This window comes from Rhamphochromis sp. 'chilingali' (assembly GCF_963969265.1).
Source record: "Rhamphochromis sp. 'chilingali' genome assembly, chromosome: 5".
Lineage (NCBI taxonomy): Eukaryota > Metazoa > Chordata > Actinopteri > Cichliformes > Cichlidae > Rhamphochromis > Rhamphochromis sp. 'chilingali'.
In genome coordinates this window covers 27,140,085-27,155,910 of record NC_137932.1, presented here as the reverse complement: position 1 = coordinate 27,155,910, position 15,826 = coordinate 27,140,085, and the positions used below count along the sequence as shown (strand labels likewise).

Below are 15,826 nucleotides of genomic sequence, written 5' to 3'. Positions count from 1 at the left end.
TTCCTGTTTTTATACAAGGAGTGCAGAATTATTAGGCAAGTTGTATTTTTGAGGAATAATTTTATTATTGAACAACCATGTTCTCAATGAACCCAAAAAACTCTTTAATATCAAAGCTGAATGTTTTTGGAAGTAGTTTTTAGTTTTAGCTATTTTAGGGGGATATCTGTGTGTGCAGGTGACTATTACTGTGCATAATTATTAGGCAACTTAACAAAAAACAAATATACCCATTTAAATAATTTATTTTTACCAGTGACACCAATATAACATCTCCACAGTCACAAATATACATTTCTGACATTCAAAAACAAAACAAAAACAAATCAGCGACCAATATAGCCACCTTTCTTTGCAAGGACACTCAAAAGCCTGCCATCCATGGATTCTGTCAGTGTTTTGATCTGTTCACCATCAACATTGCGTGCAGCAGCAACCACAGCCTCCCAGACACTGTTCAGAGAGGTGTACTGTTTTCCCTCCTTGTAAATCTCACATTTGATGATGGACCACAGGTTCTCAATGGGGTTCAGATCAGGTGAACAAGGAGGCCATGTCATTAGTTTTACTTCTTTTATACCCTTTCTTGCCAGCCACGCTGTGGAGTACTTGGACGCGTGTGATGGAGCATTGTCCTGCATGAAACTCATGTTTTTCTTGAAGGATGCAGACTTCTTCCTGTACCACTGCTTGAAGAAGGTGTCTTCCAGAAACTGGCAGTAGGACTGGGAGTTGAGCTTGACTCCAACCTCAACCCGAAAAGGCCCCACAAGCTCATCTTTGATGATACCAGCCCAAACCAGTACTCCACCTCCACCTTGCTGGTGTCTGAGTCGGACTGGAGCTCTCTGCCCTTTACCAATCCAGCCACGGGCCCATCCATCTGGCCCATCAAGACTCACTCTCATTTCATCAGTCCATAAAACCTTAGAAAAACCAGTCTTGACATTTCAGCTTGTGTGTCTTGTTCAGTGGTGGTCGTCTTTCAGCCTTTCTTACCTTGGCCATGTCTCTGAGTATTGCACACCTTGTGCTTTTGGGCACTCCAGTGATGTTGCAGCTCTGAAATATGGCCAAACTGGTGGCAAGTGGCATCTTGGCAGCTGCACGCTTGACTTTTCTCAGTTCATGGGCAGTTATGTGGTGCCTTGGTTTTTCCACACGCTTCTTGCGACCCTGTTGACTATTTTGAATGAAACGCTTGATTGTTCGATGATCACGCTTCAGAAGCTTTGAAATTTTGAGACTGCTGCATCCCTCTGCAAGATATCTCACTATTTTTGACTTTTCTGAGCCTGTCAAGTCCTTCTTTTGACCCATTTTGCCAAAGGAAAGGACGTTGCCTAATAATTATGCACACCTGATATAGGGTGTTGATGTCATTAGACCACACCTCTTCTCATTACAGAGATGCACATCACCTAATATGCTTAATTGGTAGTAGGCTTTCGAGCCTATACAGCTTGGAGTAAGACAACATGCATGAAGAGGATGATGTGGACAAAATACTCATTTGCCTAATAATTCTGCACTCCCTGTAGTTATGTTTTTAGTAGTTCCTCTTAATAAATTTTGATTTGGTAACTTCCTTTGTCTCACCTCTGCCGTTAATAACGAGTCTGTGGGCTTTGGTAGCCAGTGCAACACGTACATTGGCTAGAGAAATCTTTCCTGGGGTGTAACGCCCTCCCCCAGGTGGCGTTGTCAATATCTTAGTTACCGTCCCCGGTTATTCCTCAATCGCGACACCACATATAGTCCAGTGAAGAAGCAATATGAACCAGGAGGGATCTGGTCAGATGTGTAAATTAACTCACCTGACTCCTTTCAGGGTGGAGGAGTAGCAGCTGTACCCCGATTGAACCTCAACTCTAAGGGCTAGCCACTCTTCGGAGAACGCTGCCTATATTCGCAATCTCATTCTTTCACTCCGAGAGCAACTCGGGGTTAGTATGTTGCCCAAGGATATTTGCAGCCAACAACCAAACAGCTGATTACTACATGACCTGCTCTACCTACTAGGCTACAGCCACCCCTCAAGAAGGAAGGTGACTTTGTGAGCAGTGTTGGGGAGTAACCAGTGTTGGGAAGGTTACTTTTAAAATGTATTCCACTACAAATTACAGAATACATGCCCCAAAATGTATTTTGTAACGTATTCCATTACGTTACTCAATGAGAGTAACATATTCTGAATACTTTGGATTACTTAATATATTATCATGCTTTTTACAACTACATGAATGTACTATTGCTGTGTGATTTATTACTATTACTGAAGGTCCGCGGCTCCAAACCATAGTAAAGGGACCTCTGGCTAATACGTCGGGTTCCGTGTCGGGGTCATAGCCAAAAAATAGCTTTACTTTGTTGTCTGGGTCAACTTTGCTTGCGAGAGACAGAGAGGCATTGAAAGGCTGCTCCAATGGAACTTATAGTTTTGGAGGAAAACACAAACACAATGTACAGTCGAGTCTTAATAGCTTACTTACAACTGGGCTCGTCAGGCACTCTTCTTGGCTGCAGTTGTTATTATTAGAGATGGCACGATACCACTTTTTTTTTTATGTCTGATACCGATATCATAAATTTGGATATCTGCCGATACCAATATGAATCCGATATAGTGTTTTTTAATCAACAAAACTGTTTTTTTGTTTTTTTTTTAAATATCTTGCTGCATTTTGTATACCGTATTTTCACAACCATAAGGCGCACTTAAAAGTCTTAGATTTTCTTCAAAAAGTACGGCGCGCCCTATAGCGCAGTGCGCCCTGTGTGTTGTAATGAGGACGTAGTAGAGAACACCATGAGAACGCTAAAGGGTGAAGTGTGTGCGTTGACTTTATCGCACATACCTGTATAAAAGAACAGGTGTGTGCGTTATGCAGGACATCGTTGTTTTAACAACCCTGAAAATGGCAAAGAGACACGTTTACAAAGCACAGTTTAAACTGAAGGCCATCAGCTACGCGGAGGAACATGGAAATCGAGCAGCGGTGAGAGAATTTAAGATTAACGAATCGATGGTTCGCAAATGGAGGAAGCTAGAAAACAAGCTCCGGCAGGTCAAGAAAACGCAGCTGAGTTTCCGCGGACATAAGGCGAGGTGGCCCGAGTTGGAGGAAAGACTCGAGCGGTGGATCATCGAGCAAAGAACAAGCGGGAGAAGCGTTTCGACGGTCACCATTCGGCTAAAAGCAGTTTCACTTTCACTTTTTATGAAACGGTGCCATTTTTCCATCCGGACCAGGACTACGGTAGCGCAGCAACTTCCAGCGGATTATAAGGAAAAGCCGGCCATCTTCCGCTCCTACTGCAGCAAACACATCGGCGACAAACACATCCAGCGATGGATGACCGATGGAGACCACAGTTTCACCAAGAGTGGAAGGCAGCGCCCGGCGAGTTACGCCACAATTTGCCAATGGATTGTAGATGCTTGGGCTAACATGTCTGCTGGCACTGTTGTTCGAGCTTTCGCAAAAGCCGGCATCATTTCCGAGGAACCGCACGGCACGGAAAGTGACTCTGACAGTGAAGAAAGTGAACCTGGGCCCTATTTAAGGAAGCCGGTTTAGAAAACTCAGAGTGAAAAACGATACTCAGGGTTGAGTAACCCCGAACTGTCCAACTCGGAATATTCGGTTTCAGAAAGGCTGATAACAATTAGTTCAATCAACGCGGAGTTGCTTTAACCCCAAGTTAAGCGCGCGCACGAGGATACATAAAGCCCTGATTAGTGGAGCACAGATTAAGCGAGTCACCATGGAGACGGAGGGAAAGAAGGCGCGGTCAATGTATTTTACAGCGCTTGAGGCCGAAATTCTGATGGCAGTATAGGGCTTTGGAGCGTGATGTCACGGGGGTGGGCGATAACATGCAAATTTTGCGGGAAAAAAAGTAACACAGCCTCAGCTGCAAAAGAAAGGGAGCATGCATGGCAAAACATAGCCGACAGAGTCAATGCGTGAGTGTTAATTTAAACATTGATCTAGGGATTTCCACCCATTTAACACGTTATTTTATTATATTTTATGTTTTATTTCATACATTTTATTTTGTGACGTGATGTGAGCGCAGGTGCAACCCAACAGGCCCCAAACGTTCCTGGCAGCAAGTAAAAATGAAATATAAAAATATAGTCCAAACAGGTAAGGTGTAATTGTATTATGAGCCATAGTGCTTGGTCTGTTTGTCCGATGTAAATCGATTGCAGTTAGAGGCTACATTAATTTCCCCTCTGTAAGCACTTATTGAAATTATCTGAGCACATTACAAGTACATATTTGCTTACTCTGTATGCTCAAATGTGACCCGTTATAGCCAACAGGAAAAAAGCGGAGGCCTGAAAAACAGGTGGGGGTCCTCCACCACCACCACTCACAGAGGCTGAGCAGTTGGCTTCCACATTTGTGATAATGTTGGCAGCATCACATATGATCTTCACAGTGCAGAGAACACAAATTAGCATCCATTACTATAATGAAATAATTTGTTAGTTTGAAATGCTACAGGGAACTATGTACCTGTACATTAATGCTGTTGAAAGACTTCCTGTTCACATAGTCTCCTTCATTTACTGAAGGAGCAATGATTGGAATGTGAGTGCCATCTATACAGCCAATCACGCCTGGGAACCGTGAGAATAAATGTAAAATTTAAGTAGTAGTTCAAGTATCACCACATCATGAATTAAGTTTTGGTCATCCTGATACCTGCAATTTTGTGGAATCCCTCTTTGATAAATCTTGTGGGTCTATGACCGGGGAACACCACAAACGAGTACAGGAGACGTTTCAGTGCAACTGTAACATTCCTGACTGCCCGACAGACGGTAGCCTTGGAAACGTGCTCAGCGTCACCAATATTATACAGAAAGCTCCCGTTTGCAAAAAACCGAAGTGCAATACAAATAATATGTACAGAACTGAGAGCATGTCCGCGATGTGTCACATGAGCAATATTAGTCCTGAGGATGTTATTCAAATAAATTATAGATTGTGCTGAAAAACGGTAACGTTCACACAGGAAATCATCAGGAAATGATAAAATGTCTGAACGCGCTCTAATCACTCTCTCCCGGCGGAGAGCTCTGCGGAGAATTTGGGCTTCAACATCTACTGGCTCTTCAAGGAAGGAGCACGCCATGTCTGACACTTCCTACAGTCAGGTTTCCGACAAAGAGGCGGAGAAAGTCAGGGTTAGTTGAAGTAAACCTGCTAGGGGGCAGGTTAGCTTCACGGAGTGTGTTGTCATAGTAACTCACTCAGAATTAATCTAAACTCGCTTTGTGAAACCGAAAACCCAGAGTTTTCGTTAACTCAGGGTATACTTACTCAGAGTTTGCTCTAAACCGGCTTCCTGAAATAGGGCCCTGGCATGTTTGATGGAGATTTAGCGCAGCTGTTCAATTCAGACACAGAGGATGAGGACTTCGATGGGTTTGATTGATGATAAAAATGTGAGTACCAAACTTTGTTTTGCTACTGCTTTATTTTTAAATACGCACACTTGTATGCTTGTGTGTTGTTGATGATGACGATTACTGGTAATAAAAATGTGAGTAAGGTACCGAACTCAGGTTTGCTCCCGCTTTATTTTTAAATACGCATACAGTACTTGTATGCGCCCTATGATCCAGTGCGCCTTATGTGTGTGTTAAATACAGTAATGGCACACATAACTGAGACTGCGCCTTTTAGCACAGTGCGTCTTATGGTCGTGAAAATACGGTAAGTTCATACTCAAGTTTAAAACAACAACTACACTAAAGCTATTCTGTTATACCCGTATGCCCAAAAAAAAAAAAAAAAAAAAATTTCATAGTTCAGCAACACTGATCAATCTAATAAACTTAAACCTACACCATCCTCCCTATTCTGGTATTTTAAAGAGTACTTAGCATAAATATTAAGCAACCTAACTAATAGGGTTCCAAATCCCAGCAACAACAAAAATGACTAAATAAAAAAATAGGGAACCACCCTCCACCTCATGATGCTTAATCGACGTAATCAACCTTAATTTGATGCAGTGTGAAAAAAAAAATGCACAGAAATCAATTATTTTTCAAGAAATATTAAATAGATTCAACATCTTTCTTCAACAAAATTGCAGACTGCACAGATGGTACCTTCCCAAAGGAAAAAGTACTATAGCTTACTAGGGTATATATATTAGACTTAATAGTTACTATATACAGTAATTGACTTCTATTCATTTTACATCAAATTAAAACTTTGGGTGTCAGATAATTATTTATTAAAAGCTCGACATTTTAAATGAGAATAAGAAAGAAAAGTATGTCTTTGTGCCCCCTTCTCCCTGTTAATGCCCTATCGGCCCCCCTGGCTAAACTTTGCTAGATCCGCCCCTGCACAGTTACCAGCCGTCAGCTACGTAGAAAAAGATCCTGGTGTAAAAAGTAATATTAAATAAATTCTAACAACAGCTTATCAAGCTTAAACGTGCTGCTGTTGTTCAGCCACTGGTTTCCTCTTTCTGGTGCAAAGTGGGCCAAAAACAAACAAGAGACACGGACTCGCGACAGAAAAGCCGATCAGCTGATCATTAAGCAGTTTCATGATTGAAGTAGCAGCAAGAAGAGGCAGTCGCTTGTTAAGCTTAACGCAGGAATGCTTTACAAACATTCAGAGATGGACTTACACACTTGCTTTACTTCTCTCTGGGATAACTCTGTCGGAGATGAAATGCCGGGTTGCTAGCGAAGCTCCAAATGCTATCCAGACCACCGACAGGTCCCGCATGCCACAGCCGCTCTATCACGTGATGCATACTGCTCCGACGTGCTAACGTTCTGAGGTAAGTTACGGCGTGTTGCAAGTTTTGTGAGGTGCTTTTGTGATATTTAATGGATCGGATTACTTTTTTTTTTTTTTCTCCGATATCCGATCCAGTAATTTAGGTCAGTATCGGACCGATACCGATACGTAATATCGGATCGGTCCATCTCTAATCTGTAGTGGAATACATTTTAAAAGTGACCTTCCCAACACTGTTTGTGAGTTGTCACGCTCACAAGATTTTCACAAAACCTGACCGCTGACATGACTGTACTGAATCCTAAATCATTTCAAAACACAAATAAAATCTCAAAGACACTCAGTATTTGAACGCATCTCAGCATTTAGTAAAACTGAAGTAAATTTGCATATACATACTGTGCACAGTGGCTTTACCAATAACTCTGTATGACAGACAGTACAAAAGACAGGACAGACACACAAAAAGGATAGTAATCACAATAAACATTTAATATAAAATTTAATGGAAAAGAAAAAAGGGAATGCTCAGACATCCAGTCATCCTTTGATCTCAGATTATCAGAAACCCTATAAAAACATTTCTGGAAGAACCTGTTACAACATGTTATAGTTACACCAAAATCTCTGTGGGAGGAGAATACTATGAAAAACAATGTGCTGCCGATACTGCAGTACCATTATTTGATATGATAAGAGACTTTAAGGCATGTATGACACTTGACTTCGGTTACTATGACTGGTTATTCTGCCAACAGAAAAAAATACAGTTTGACCGTCCTTAATGCCTGGGCCACGTGATGACACGTTATCATTTATGAACATATGCATTATGCATTATTATCAACATACACACACACACACACACACACACACACACACACACACACACACACACACACACGCATTGACATGACATCATCAAATTTCAATGCTGTTCCATTCACTGATTTTCTATGTTGATAATTTCGTACATTAAAAACATTTCTGCCCTTTAAAATAAAATTTGAACAGTCAAATATCTCTACATGATTCTCTTAGCTGGTCTAAGCAGCTGCAGTCAGTCAGCAGTGGGAACATTTTTCCACTCATGCGGAAACGCTCCCTCCTACACAGAACACAGAGACACTGAAGACCCATACCACACTTCAAAACCAGGATAAAGAGGTTCGGTGAATGTGGTGTTGAAGGTGTGGAGGTGGACGAGTTTGTCAGAGGAGACTCTGTAGAAGGACAGAGTGCCAGCAGGACAGTCCACATACACTGCTACTCTGTTAGAGACGGAGGAGGGTAGGGCCAAATCTACGTCCTTCCTAAAGTTGTTGTGACAAGCACGGTAACCATCTTCACAAAAGTTCAGACTCCAAGACTGATCGTTGGAGCCAAGCTTGCAGTCATCGCTGTCTCCTCTCCTTTGAATTTGTCCGTAAGTCACTGCGACGTCAATCACTCCTCTACACTCGATCTCCCAGTAACAGCAACCTGTAAGCTCATTTTTGCAGAGAAGCTGATTCCAGTAGTCAAATCTGCCTGGATGATCAGGATATGGCTGCACCACTCTCACATGTGTCACCCTCCTGTTGTTGTCAGACAGTTTGAGGTTTCTGTGCGCTGTATTTGGGTCCAGTTCAAGTTCGCAGAAGTCTAACAGAGAAAGTACAATGTAAAAGCAAAGACATTACAATAGTAGTTTATAGATCTTAATTCTTGCACAGTCAAGCACGAATAGAAGATCAGTTCCACAATCGGTGCCCCTTCAGAGTGCCAGCAGAATGAAAACCTTTGAGAGTAAGCTGAATTATCTAATCAGCTTCTCACTTGCATCTTAAGTGATTTAGGAATTTGAATTTAATAAGAGATGAATAAAAAGTGCAAACTTACATTTTTGCAGTGCAAACCTTAACACCTGCTCTGTGCTGTGGTCCACTCTGTAGATAAGTATAGTGACAGCGACATACAAATTATCAAGCACAATACATTAGTCATGAATGCAAAGAATTCAAATTTCCTGATATGAGACACTGTTTTAGATCAAATTGCTATTTTACTGATGGGGGCGAACAAGTTACTTTTGTTGGTGATGTCAAATTGTAAACCACAAAAGTGTTTTAAGAATCTAAGAAGTGCAAAAGAATCTGACTTTGATTTAAAAAAAAACAAACAAAAGTGCATAAAAATGTTGGTCTCAATAGTTTCATCCTATAAAATGTGAAAGCCAAAAAATAACCTTTGAAAATGCGTTCGAGTTCAATGTTTTTATGAGTCACTTGCTAACAAAAAGAATTAGCATAGTATGCTACTATACTGTATCATTAATGAAAACAGCAATTGGTTTAGAGTATAATTTAAAAATGTTAATTTATATTTCCATTTTCTACCTCTTTAGTTGTTTCGGATACTCCATACGTCTATCAACGTGCTGAGATTTATTAGTTTTCACCACTGGCAGCAGCCTCAGAAGAGCCTCCTCAGTAACTGAGTATTTCTTTGAGTCAAACACATCCTGATCTTCTTCTGATGACAGTAAGATGAAGACCAGAGCTGACCACTGAGAGGGAGACAGCTCATCTTTGGAGAGACTTCCTGAAATCAGGGACTGTTGGATCTCCTCCACCAGAGAACGATCATTCAGCTCGTTGAGACAGTGGAACAGATTAATACATTTCCCTGCAGACAGTTTCTTGCGGAGTTTCTTCTTGATGTACTGGACTGTTTCCTGATTGGTCTCTGAGCTACTTCCTGTCTGTGTCAGCAGGCCTTGTAAGAGACTCTGATTGGTCTGCAGGGAAAGACCCAGGAGAAACCGCAGGAACAAGTCCAGGTGTCCATTTGGACTCTTTAGGGCTTTGTCCACAGCACTCTCATGGAGATGTTTGAGTTTAGATTTGGGTCTTACTTTAGACAACAGAGATGATGTTTGTTCTTCTTCTAACAGATCAACTCCAGAGTTGATGAAGGTCAGATGGACATGAAGAGCAGCCAGAAACTCCTGAACATTCAGATGGATGAAGCAGAACACCTTGTCCTGGTACAGTCCTCTCTCCTCTTTAAAGATCTGTGTGAACACTCCTGAGTACACTGAGGCTGCTGTGATATTGATGCCACACTCTTTCAGGTCTGATTCATAGAAGATCAGGTTTCCTTTCTGCAGCTGATCAAAAGCCAGTTTTCCCAGAGACTTGATCAGCTTCCTGCTCTCTAGACTCCAGGATTGATTTGTCTTAGCTCCTCCATCATACTTGACCTTCTTCACTTTGGACTGAACCACCAGGAAGTGGATGTACATCTCAGTCAGGGTCTTGGGCAACTCACCTTCCTCACTGGTTTTCAGCACATCCTCAAGAACTGTAGCAGTGATCCAGCAGAAGACTGGGATGTGGCACATGATGTGGAGGCTTCGTGATGTCTTTATGTGGGAGATGATCATGCTGGATTTTTCTTCATCTCTGAATCTCTTCCTAAAGTACTCCTCCTTCTGTGGGTCAGTGAATCCTCTGACCTCTGTTACCATGTCAACACAGTCAGAAGGGATCTGATTGGCTGCTACAGGTCGTGTGGTTATCCAGAGGCAAGCAGAAGGAAGCAGTTTCCCCCTGATGAGGTTTATCAGCAGCACATCCACTGAGGTGGACTCTGTAACATCAGTCAAAATTGTAGTGTTGTGGAAGTCCAGAGGAAGTCGACACTCATCCAGACCATCAAAGATGAACACAACCTGGAAGTCTTCAAAGCTGCAGATTCTTGCTTCTTTGGTTTCAGTAAAGAAGTGATGAACAAGTTCCACCAAGCTGAACTTTTTCTCTTTCAGCACATTCAGCTCTCTGAAAGTGAATGGAAACATGAACTGGATGTCCTGGTTGGCTTTGTCTTCAGCCCAGTCCAGAGTGAACTTCTGTGTTAGGACTGTTTTCCCAATGCCAGCCACTCCCTTTGTCAGCACTGTTCTGATTGGCTTGTCTTTAACAGGTGAGGCTTTAAAGATGTCTTCTTGTCTGATTGTTGCTTCTGGTCTGTCTGGTTTCCTGGATGCTGTTTCAATCTGTCTGGCCTCATGTTCATCATTGACCTCTGAAGTCCCTCCCTCTGTGATGTAGAGCTCTGTGTAGATCTGATTACAAAAATTTGGGTTTCCTGCTTTAGTGATCCCTTCAAACATGCACTGGATGTTTTTCTGTAGATAAACTTTCAGTTTACGTTGGCACTCTGCAGCATGGGTTCCTAAAGAAACATACAAAAACTATGATTACTATCCAGGCAGTTCTACGGAAGTAAAACATGATCCGAAAAATGTAAGGAACGAGTGGAGCGGAACAAAAAAAATCACTAGGATAAAGGTGACAGACAATGAGTGGGCAGCCTGTAGACAACAAAAAGATAAATAATTTCAACAGGTTTATTTCTCGACTTTTATTTCTGAAGTCTTCTCCACCACACAACACCTTTCACACATTCGCACTACTAGTCTTCTGTCATCAAGGGAATCCTGACATCTGAGTGTGATGTAGTCAGACTCGAACGTCAAGGAAGGTGGTAAGGAAGCAGACTCAGCAGACATTTAGAGAATTTACAGTGAACTCCATCATACGTGAAACTTAATTAACTTAATTACCAAAACTCAAAAGTACATGAGTGCAATAACACAGCTCACCTCTCCTCCCTCATCTGAAGCTCCTCACACTTCTGATTAGCACATTTACACAACTAAACGGCTCTATTTACAAAAAACAAAACAAAAAAACAAATTCAAAAAACCCCTGCAGACCTAGAAAGAAGCAAAAGGAAGTATTTCTATGGTAGAAGGATCCCCCCCCCCCCCCCCCCCACCTGTTGATGTCATGTCTGACATTATCAGCACTTTAAAATCAGGAAATGCTAGGGGGGCCTTTCCACACACCTGACCTACATAAAGACTGAAAACAAAGAACGAAGTATGAAAAAAAATGACTTAATCTGCAGCACAATAGAGTATAAAGAAACATGTAACTGAGTATTTGTCTTAATTTGCAGAAAGTTTGTTTTTCCATCCACAGAATGCGTACACAAACAAACCCAGGATAGTCAGTGCAGCAAAGTTACTTTGACAAATAGCAAATCATAGCAAATAAATAGAGAGACAGAATAAGGTGCATAATATGCAAAAAAAAAAAAAAAAAAAGTCAACACATCTGGGACAAGTGGAGAGCATTACAACTGCTTATCCCTTTGTCACACTGAGAAACATCCCCTGCTGGACTGTGATGTCAGTTTTAAGGTCCTGAGGACTTGTGCTGCCCAGCTGTCACATTTACAGCTGGATTGACTCCAGTCCAGTAAAAGTCTCACTATGCTTGTCAAAAGCATAGTGAGACTCCAGTGTTAGTGAAAACAACACGCCTAGTTCCTTTAGCAAAGAAAATCACACTATCACCAGTGGAAGCTGGTGACACCAGCAGATTAAATAAACTGACCATGAAGGCTGGCTCTATAATAGGTTGCAAACTGGACCTCCTCTCCACCAGAGCTGGAGGTCACCGAACAAACTTTTATGGGTGGTGTATTTCTTATCTTATTTTAAATTATCTTACTGGTTTGTAGACAGTCGGCCAGCTCCTCCTGCTTCATTCTCCTCAGGAAGTGTTGTGTGATCTTTAGAAATGACTCTCTGCTGCTCTTCTGCTCTTCAGCTGTACCACCCAGGCCCTCATCTTCACTCTGATCAAGTCCACCGTCTCTGTAATCTGGATTTAGGACCTCCTGGAACCTCTTCAGCTCGGTCTTCACAAATCTCATAATGTTCTCCTCAAGTTGCTAGAAAGAAATGTTAGCTTCTGTTAAACACAACACCACATTTAGTATATCTAACTGTCTGTGAAGTGCTCAGTGCAGAAAAAGCACCAACTCAGTCACGGTCACTGTCTTTGAGATATTTTTGTCATTACTTGTACCATATAAGTAATGACAAACCTGGAAAGAGTACAACATTTCAAGCCCCAGCTGGCTCTGATGAAAACAGAAACATGAACTTTGGACTAAACTAAATTTAAGAGAGCAGAGAGCAGTGTTGTTCCCAAACAGCAGGAGCTGTGATGAAAAAGATTGTAGGTAGATTGATTGATAGTAGTATTAAGCAGAAACACTGCAGTATTTCTCCATGGTGATATGTGTTTTCTGTGCTTACATACCATAAATATGTCCTGCAGAGCTGTTTGGTGCCCACTATCAGGCTGGTGATGGGGAACCTTTAAATTCTGCTGCTGCTCATCTCTGTGGAAATGTCAGAAAAAACAGGATACATTTCATACACCGTATATTCTAAAAATATCAAATGATAATCAAATTTTCATCCTTACGTTGAGCCTTTAAATTTAATTTCACGGTTGATGGAGCCACTGGATGTCACAGTCAGACATGTGGTTACACAAGGATCAAATGTCTGCTTTTTATTTGGTCTTGAAACATAAAACAGACACATTATAAGCAGAGGTTTATAGAAGCTTCTAGAAACGACAGAAAGAAATGTAGTTTTCAGTCAAAGCTCACGTTTTGTCAGAGAATGGCATCTGAGAGATGGGAGTGTAAATGTTCATGACCCGTTCTCTATTCAGGGATTCAGACACCCAACCCGGTTCAGGATCAGCTCCAGGTCCGGCAGAGTCTGGTCCAACCTGCTGCTTTACCCTTAAATGCAACACATATAGTGCTCAGAGCACGAATCGTGACGATGAAGATTCAGTTCCAACAGTTACTTCAAAGTGCTTAATGTTGTACAGGAAAGATGCTGGAATATTTTAAACAAACTCCAGCACTTATTGACAGTGAATCCAAGCTGGTTCATTAAGAAGCTGCAGCTCTGCTTCCTGGTCTCAATTAGGAAGCAGTTTGGGGGGTTTGATAAATTTGACCAGATTTCTAGAAATGAGAGCTGCTCCATCCAAAGTGGGATGGATGCCGTCTCTCCTAATAAGACCAGGTTTCCTTCAGAAAGTTTCCCAACTATCTAGACAGCCAGCAATTTAAGGAGAACATGCAGCTTCATATGTCACAGGGGACCAGAGAAAACTACAGAGTCCGACATTGTTCTGGGAAAGTTACACACTGATTCAATATTGATTTTGTGATGGGAGAGCTGAGCTGTGACCTGGAGAAGAGTCCTGACAGTTAGAGACGGTCCTCTCACCTCTGAGGTTTGATCTGGCTCTCATGTTCCCCACACAGAGTGGATGCAGAGTTAGGGACTCCCTCCTTTCTGTGCTCACACTGATCCACAGAAGAGAACACACCTTCACACAGACACAACAACACGCTCAGTCAGCACAACAACATTTATACTTCAGACTGTGTTGCTGTGTATACCAAGACTAGCTGCAGAAAATGGAAGTCATATGATATATCATTTCTTTCTTAAGAATGGTGTCTGCTCTCGTGTGGAGCAGCAGACAAGTCAGCTGCACGACAGAATAAAGAAAATCCTCACCACCCAGATTCAGGTCCACGTCCATTACAGAGTTGTTCTATCTTCACCTTTAGAGGAAACACAGAGAGAAGCTGCTTTAACCCAAGGGCTCTGTTACATTCTCATAATCACCATCAGAGCCGGTCAGACTGCAGGTCAGTGAAACCTTCATACTACAAAGAGCAGAGCCCAGCTGCTTCAGTAGGAGCTTAATTTGTTCAAACAGTGATGTCATCATGGTTTAAGGTGCAGTAATACTAAAAGAAACATGTTTTTTTGTTTTTCCATCAGTGCATTTTGAATTATGAGGTTGTGTTCTTCATAACTTCTGTCAGGAAAAGAAAACATCCAAATAACATTTGTAGATGATTTTGTTGCTACAGTTTGTTTATGATGAGGATTTTCTAAAACAATTAAGTTTGCTGAAGATTTTTAGAGCGCAGTCTTCATGTATCATTCAGCCTGGTTTATAGAAGACATGGTGAAAACTAATGAATTTTCTCTCTTTATGGTATTTATGATTTAATAAAAATGCTAAAAAGATAACTTTATAAAAAGCGTTGATTCAAATTTATCATCAACATGAAACATGAAGCATTTCTCACATGGCAACAAGTCCATGGAAATGTTCAGAGTTTTATAAAACACTTCAGATATCTGCATAAAAACTTTATGAACCTGAACATGAACACATTTGATTAAACATTAAAATCCTTCCTGCTGAGATTAATCATTTTATATTCAATGGTCCTGTTTGATTCTTTTCTCCTGGCTGCAGGTGAGTCATGATTTGTTAATCAGTGATAAATGTTAACAATATTTTTGTAGCTCCATGTAAAGAACTTTGAACCTTGCTGTTTCTCAGTAACACCACCTGCCAGGTCAAAGTTAAAGTCTCCCAATCGTTAACAATAAACATCTCACTTTGTGTAACTTTGCTCAGTTTGGTGTTAAAATACTAAAAATGTTTGAACTGATCAAATGATCATAATGAACACCGAACAAAATAAGTCTGCAGGTTGATTTTGTTAGGTTTTGTGTTCAGAGTTAAAGTACGTTACCTTCTGATGGAGAAAATAATCTGCATGAAGCTTAAGTGAATCCACAGCTTCAACGGGAAACATGCAGAGAGCAGGAGATTCACACACAGTCTCAGCTCTCTGGATTTATCTACAAACTGAAGTCTTCCTTAAGGAAACCTGAAAACTGCACCATGACCCTTGGAATAAAGAGCAGAAGTCACACAAGTACACACAGCACGAGTCCTTATCAGCTGCATCATAAAGTTCTGATAACACAAAAAAAAAGAGCAAAGAAGGCTTTTATTAAGCAACACACACACACACACACACACACACACACACACACACACACACACACACACACACACACACACACACACACACACACACACACACACACCTCAGTCTGAAAACAATGCAGCATATACTGAAAACATTCACTAACCATCACATCATGATGAGTCCATAAACCCACTAGAAAAACCAGCCATTAGAACGATGTCAGGCTCAAGCCACTTCTGCAATACCTTCACTTGTTATGTGTTGAGCATGAACAAAATTACAATACGTCATGAGTCTCTGTGGTC

General features: G+C 41.3%; 2 protein-coding genes across 2 annotated transcripts; both read right to left on the bottom strand.

Moving 5' to 3' along the window:
* Nucleotides 1-7,799: 7,799 nt before the first annotated feature.
* On the bottom strand, nt 7,800-12,448 carry LOC308397589 (NLR family CARD domain-containing protein 3-like; the record flags this gene model as incomplete). The annotated part of the gene is made up of 4 exons (XM_080883564.1): nt 12,350-12,448; nt 9,192-11,003; nt 8,048-8,429; nt 7,800-7,893 (listed from the first exon to the last, which is right to left on the bottom strand). Exons 1-4 carry the CDS (start codon nt 12,384-12,386, stop codon nt 7,800-7,802), a joined length of 2,325 nt encoding a protein of 774 aa, XP_080739690.1. The 5' UTR covers nt 12,387-12,448.
* A 554-nt stretch (nt 12,449-13,002) lies between these two features.
* Nucleotides 13,003-14,285, bottom strand: LOC308397485 (uncharacterized protein). Its single transcript, XM_080883409.1, has 4 exons — nt 14,239-14,285; nt 13,942-14,044; nt 13,305-13,442; nt 13,003-13,213 (listed from the first exon to the last, which is right to left on the bottom strand). The coding sequence occupies exons 1-4, from the start codon at nt 14,261-14,263 to the stop codon at nt 13,111-13,113; spliced, it is 369 nt and encodes a 122-aa protein (XP_080739535.1). The 5' UTR covers nt 14,264-14,285; the 3' UTR covers nt 13,003-13,110.
* Nucleotides 14,286-15,826: the final 1,541 nt, after the last annotated feature.

Coding starts and splice junctions, on each gene's coding strand:
- LOC308397485 (XM_080883409.1), bottom strand. CDS start 14,263: ATGGACGTGGACCTGAATCTGGGTG. Junction 14,045..14,238: donor CGTGGACCTGAATCTGGGTG/GTGAGGATTTTC, acceptor GTCTGTGTGAAG/GTGTGTTCTCTTCTGTGGAT. Junction 13,443..13,941: donor AGCCAGATCAAACCTCAGAG/GTGAGAGGACCG, acceptor GTTGCATTTAAG/GGTAAAGCAGCAGGTTGGAC.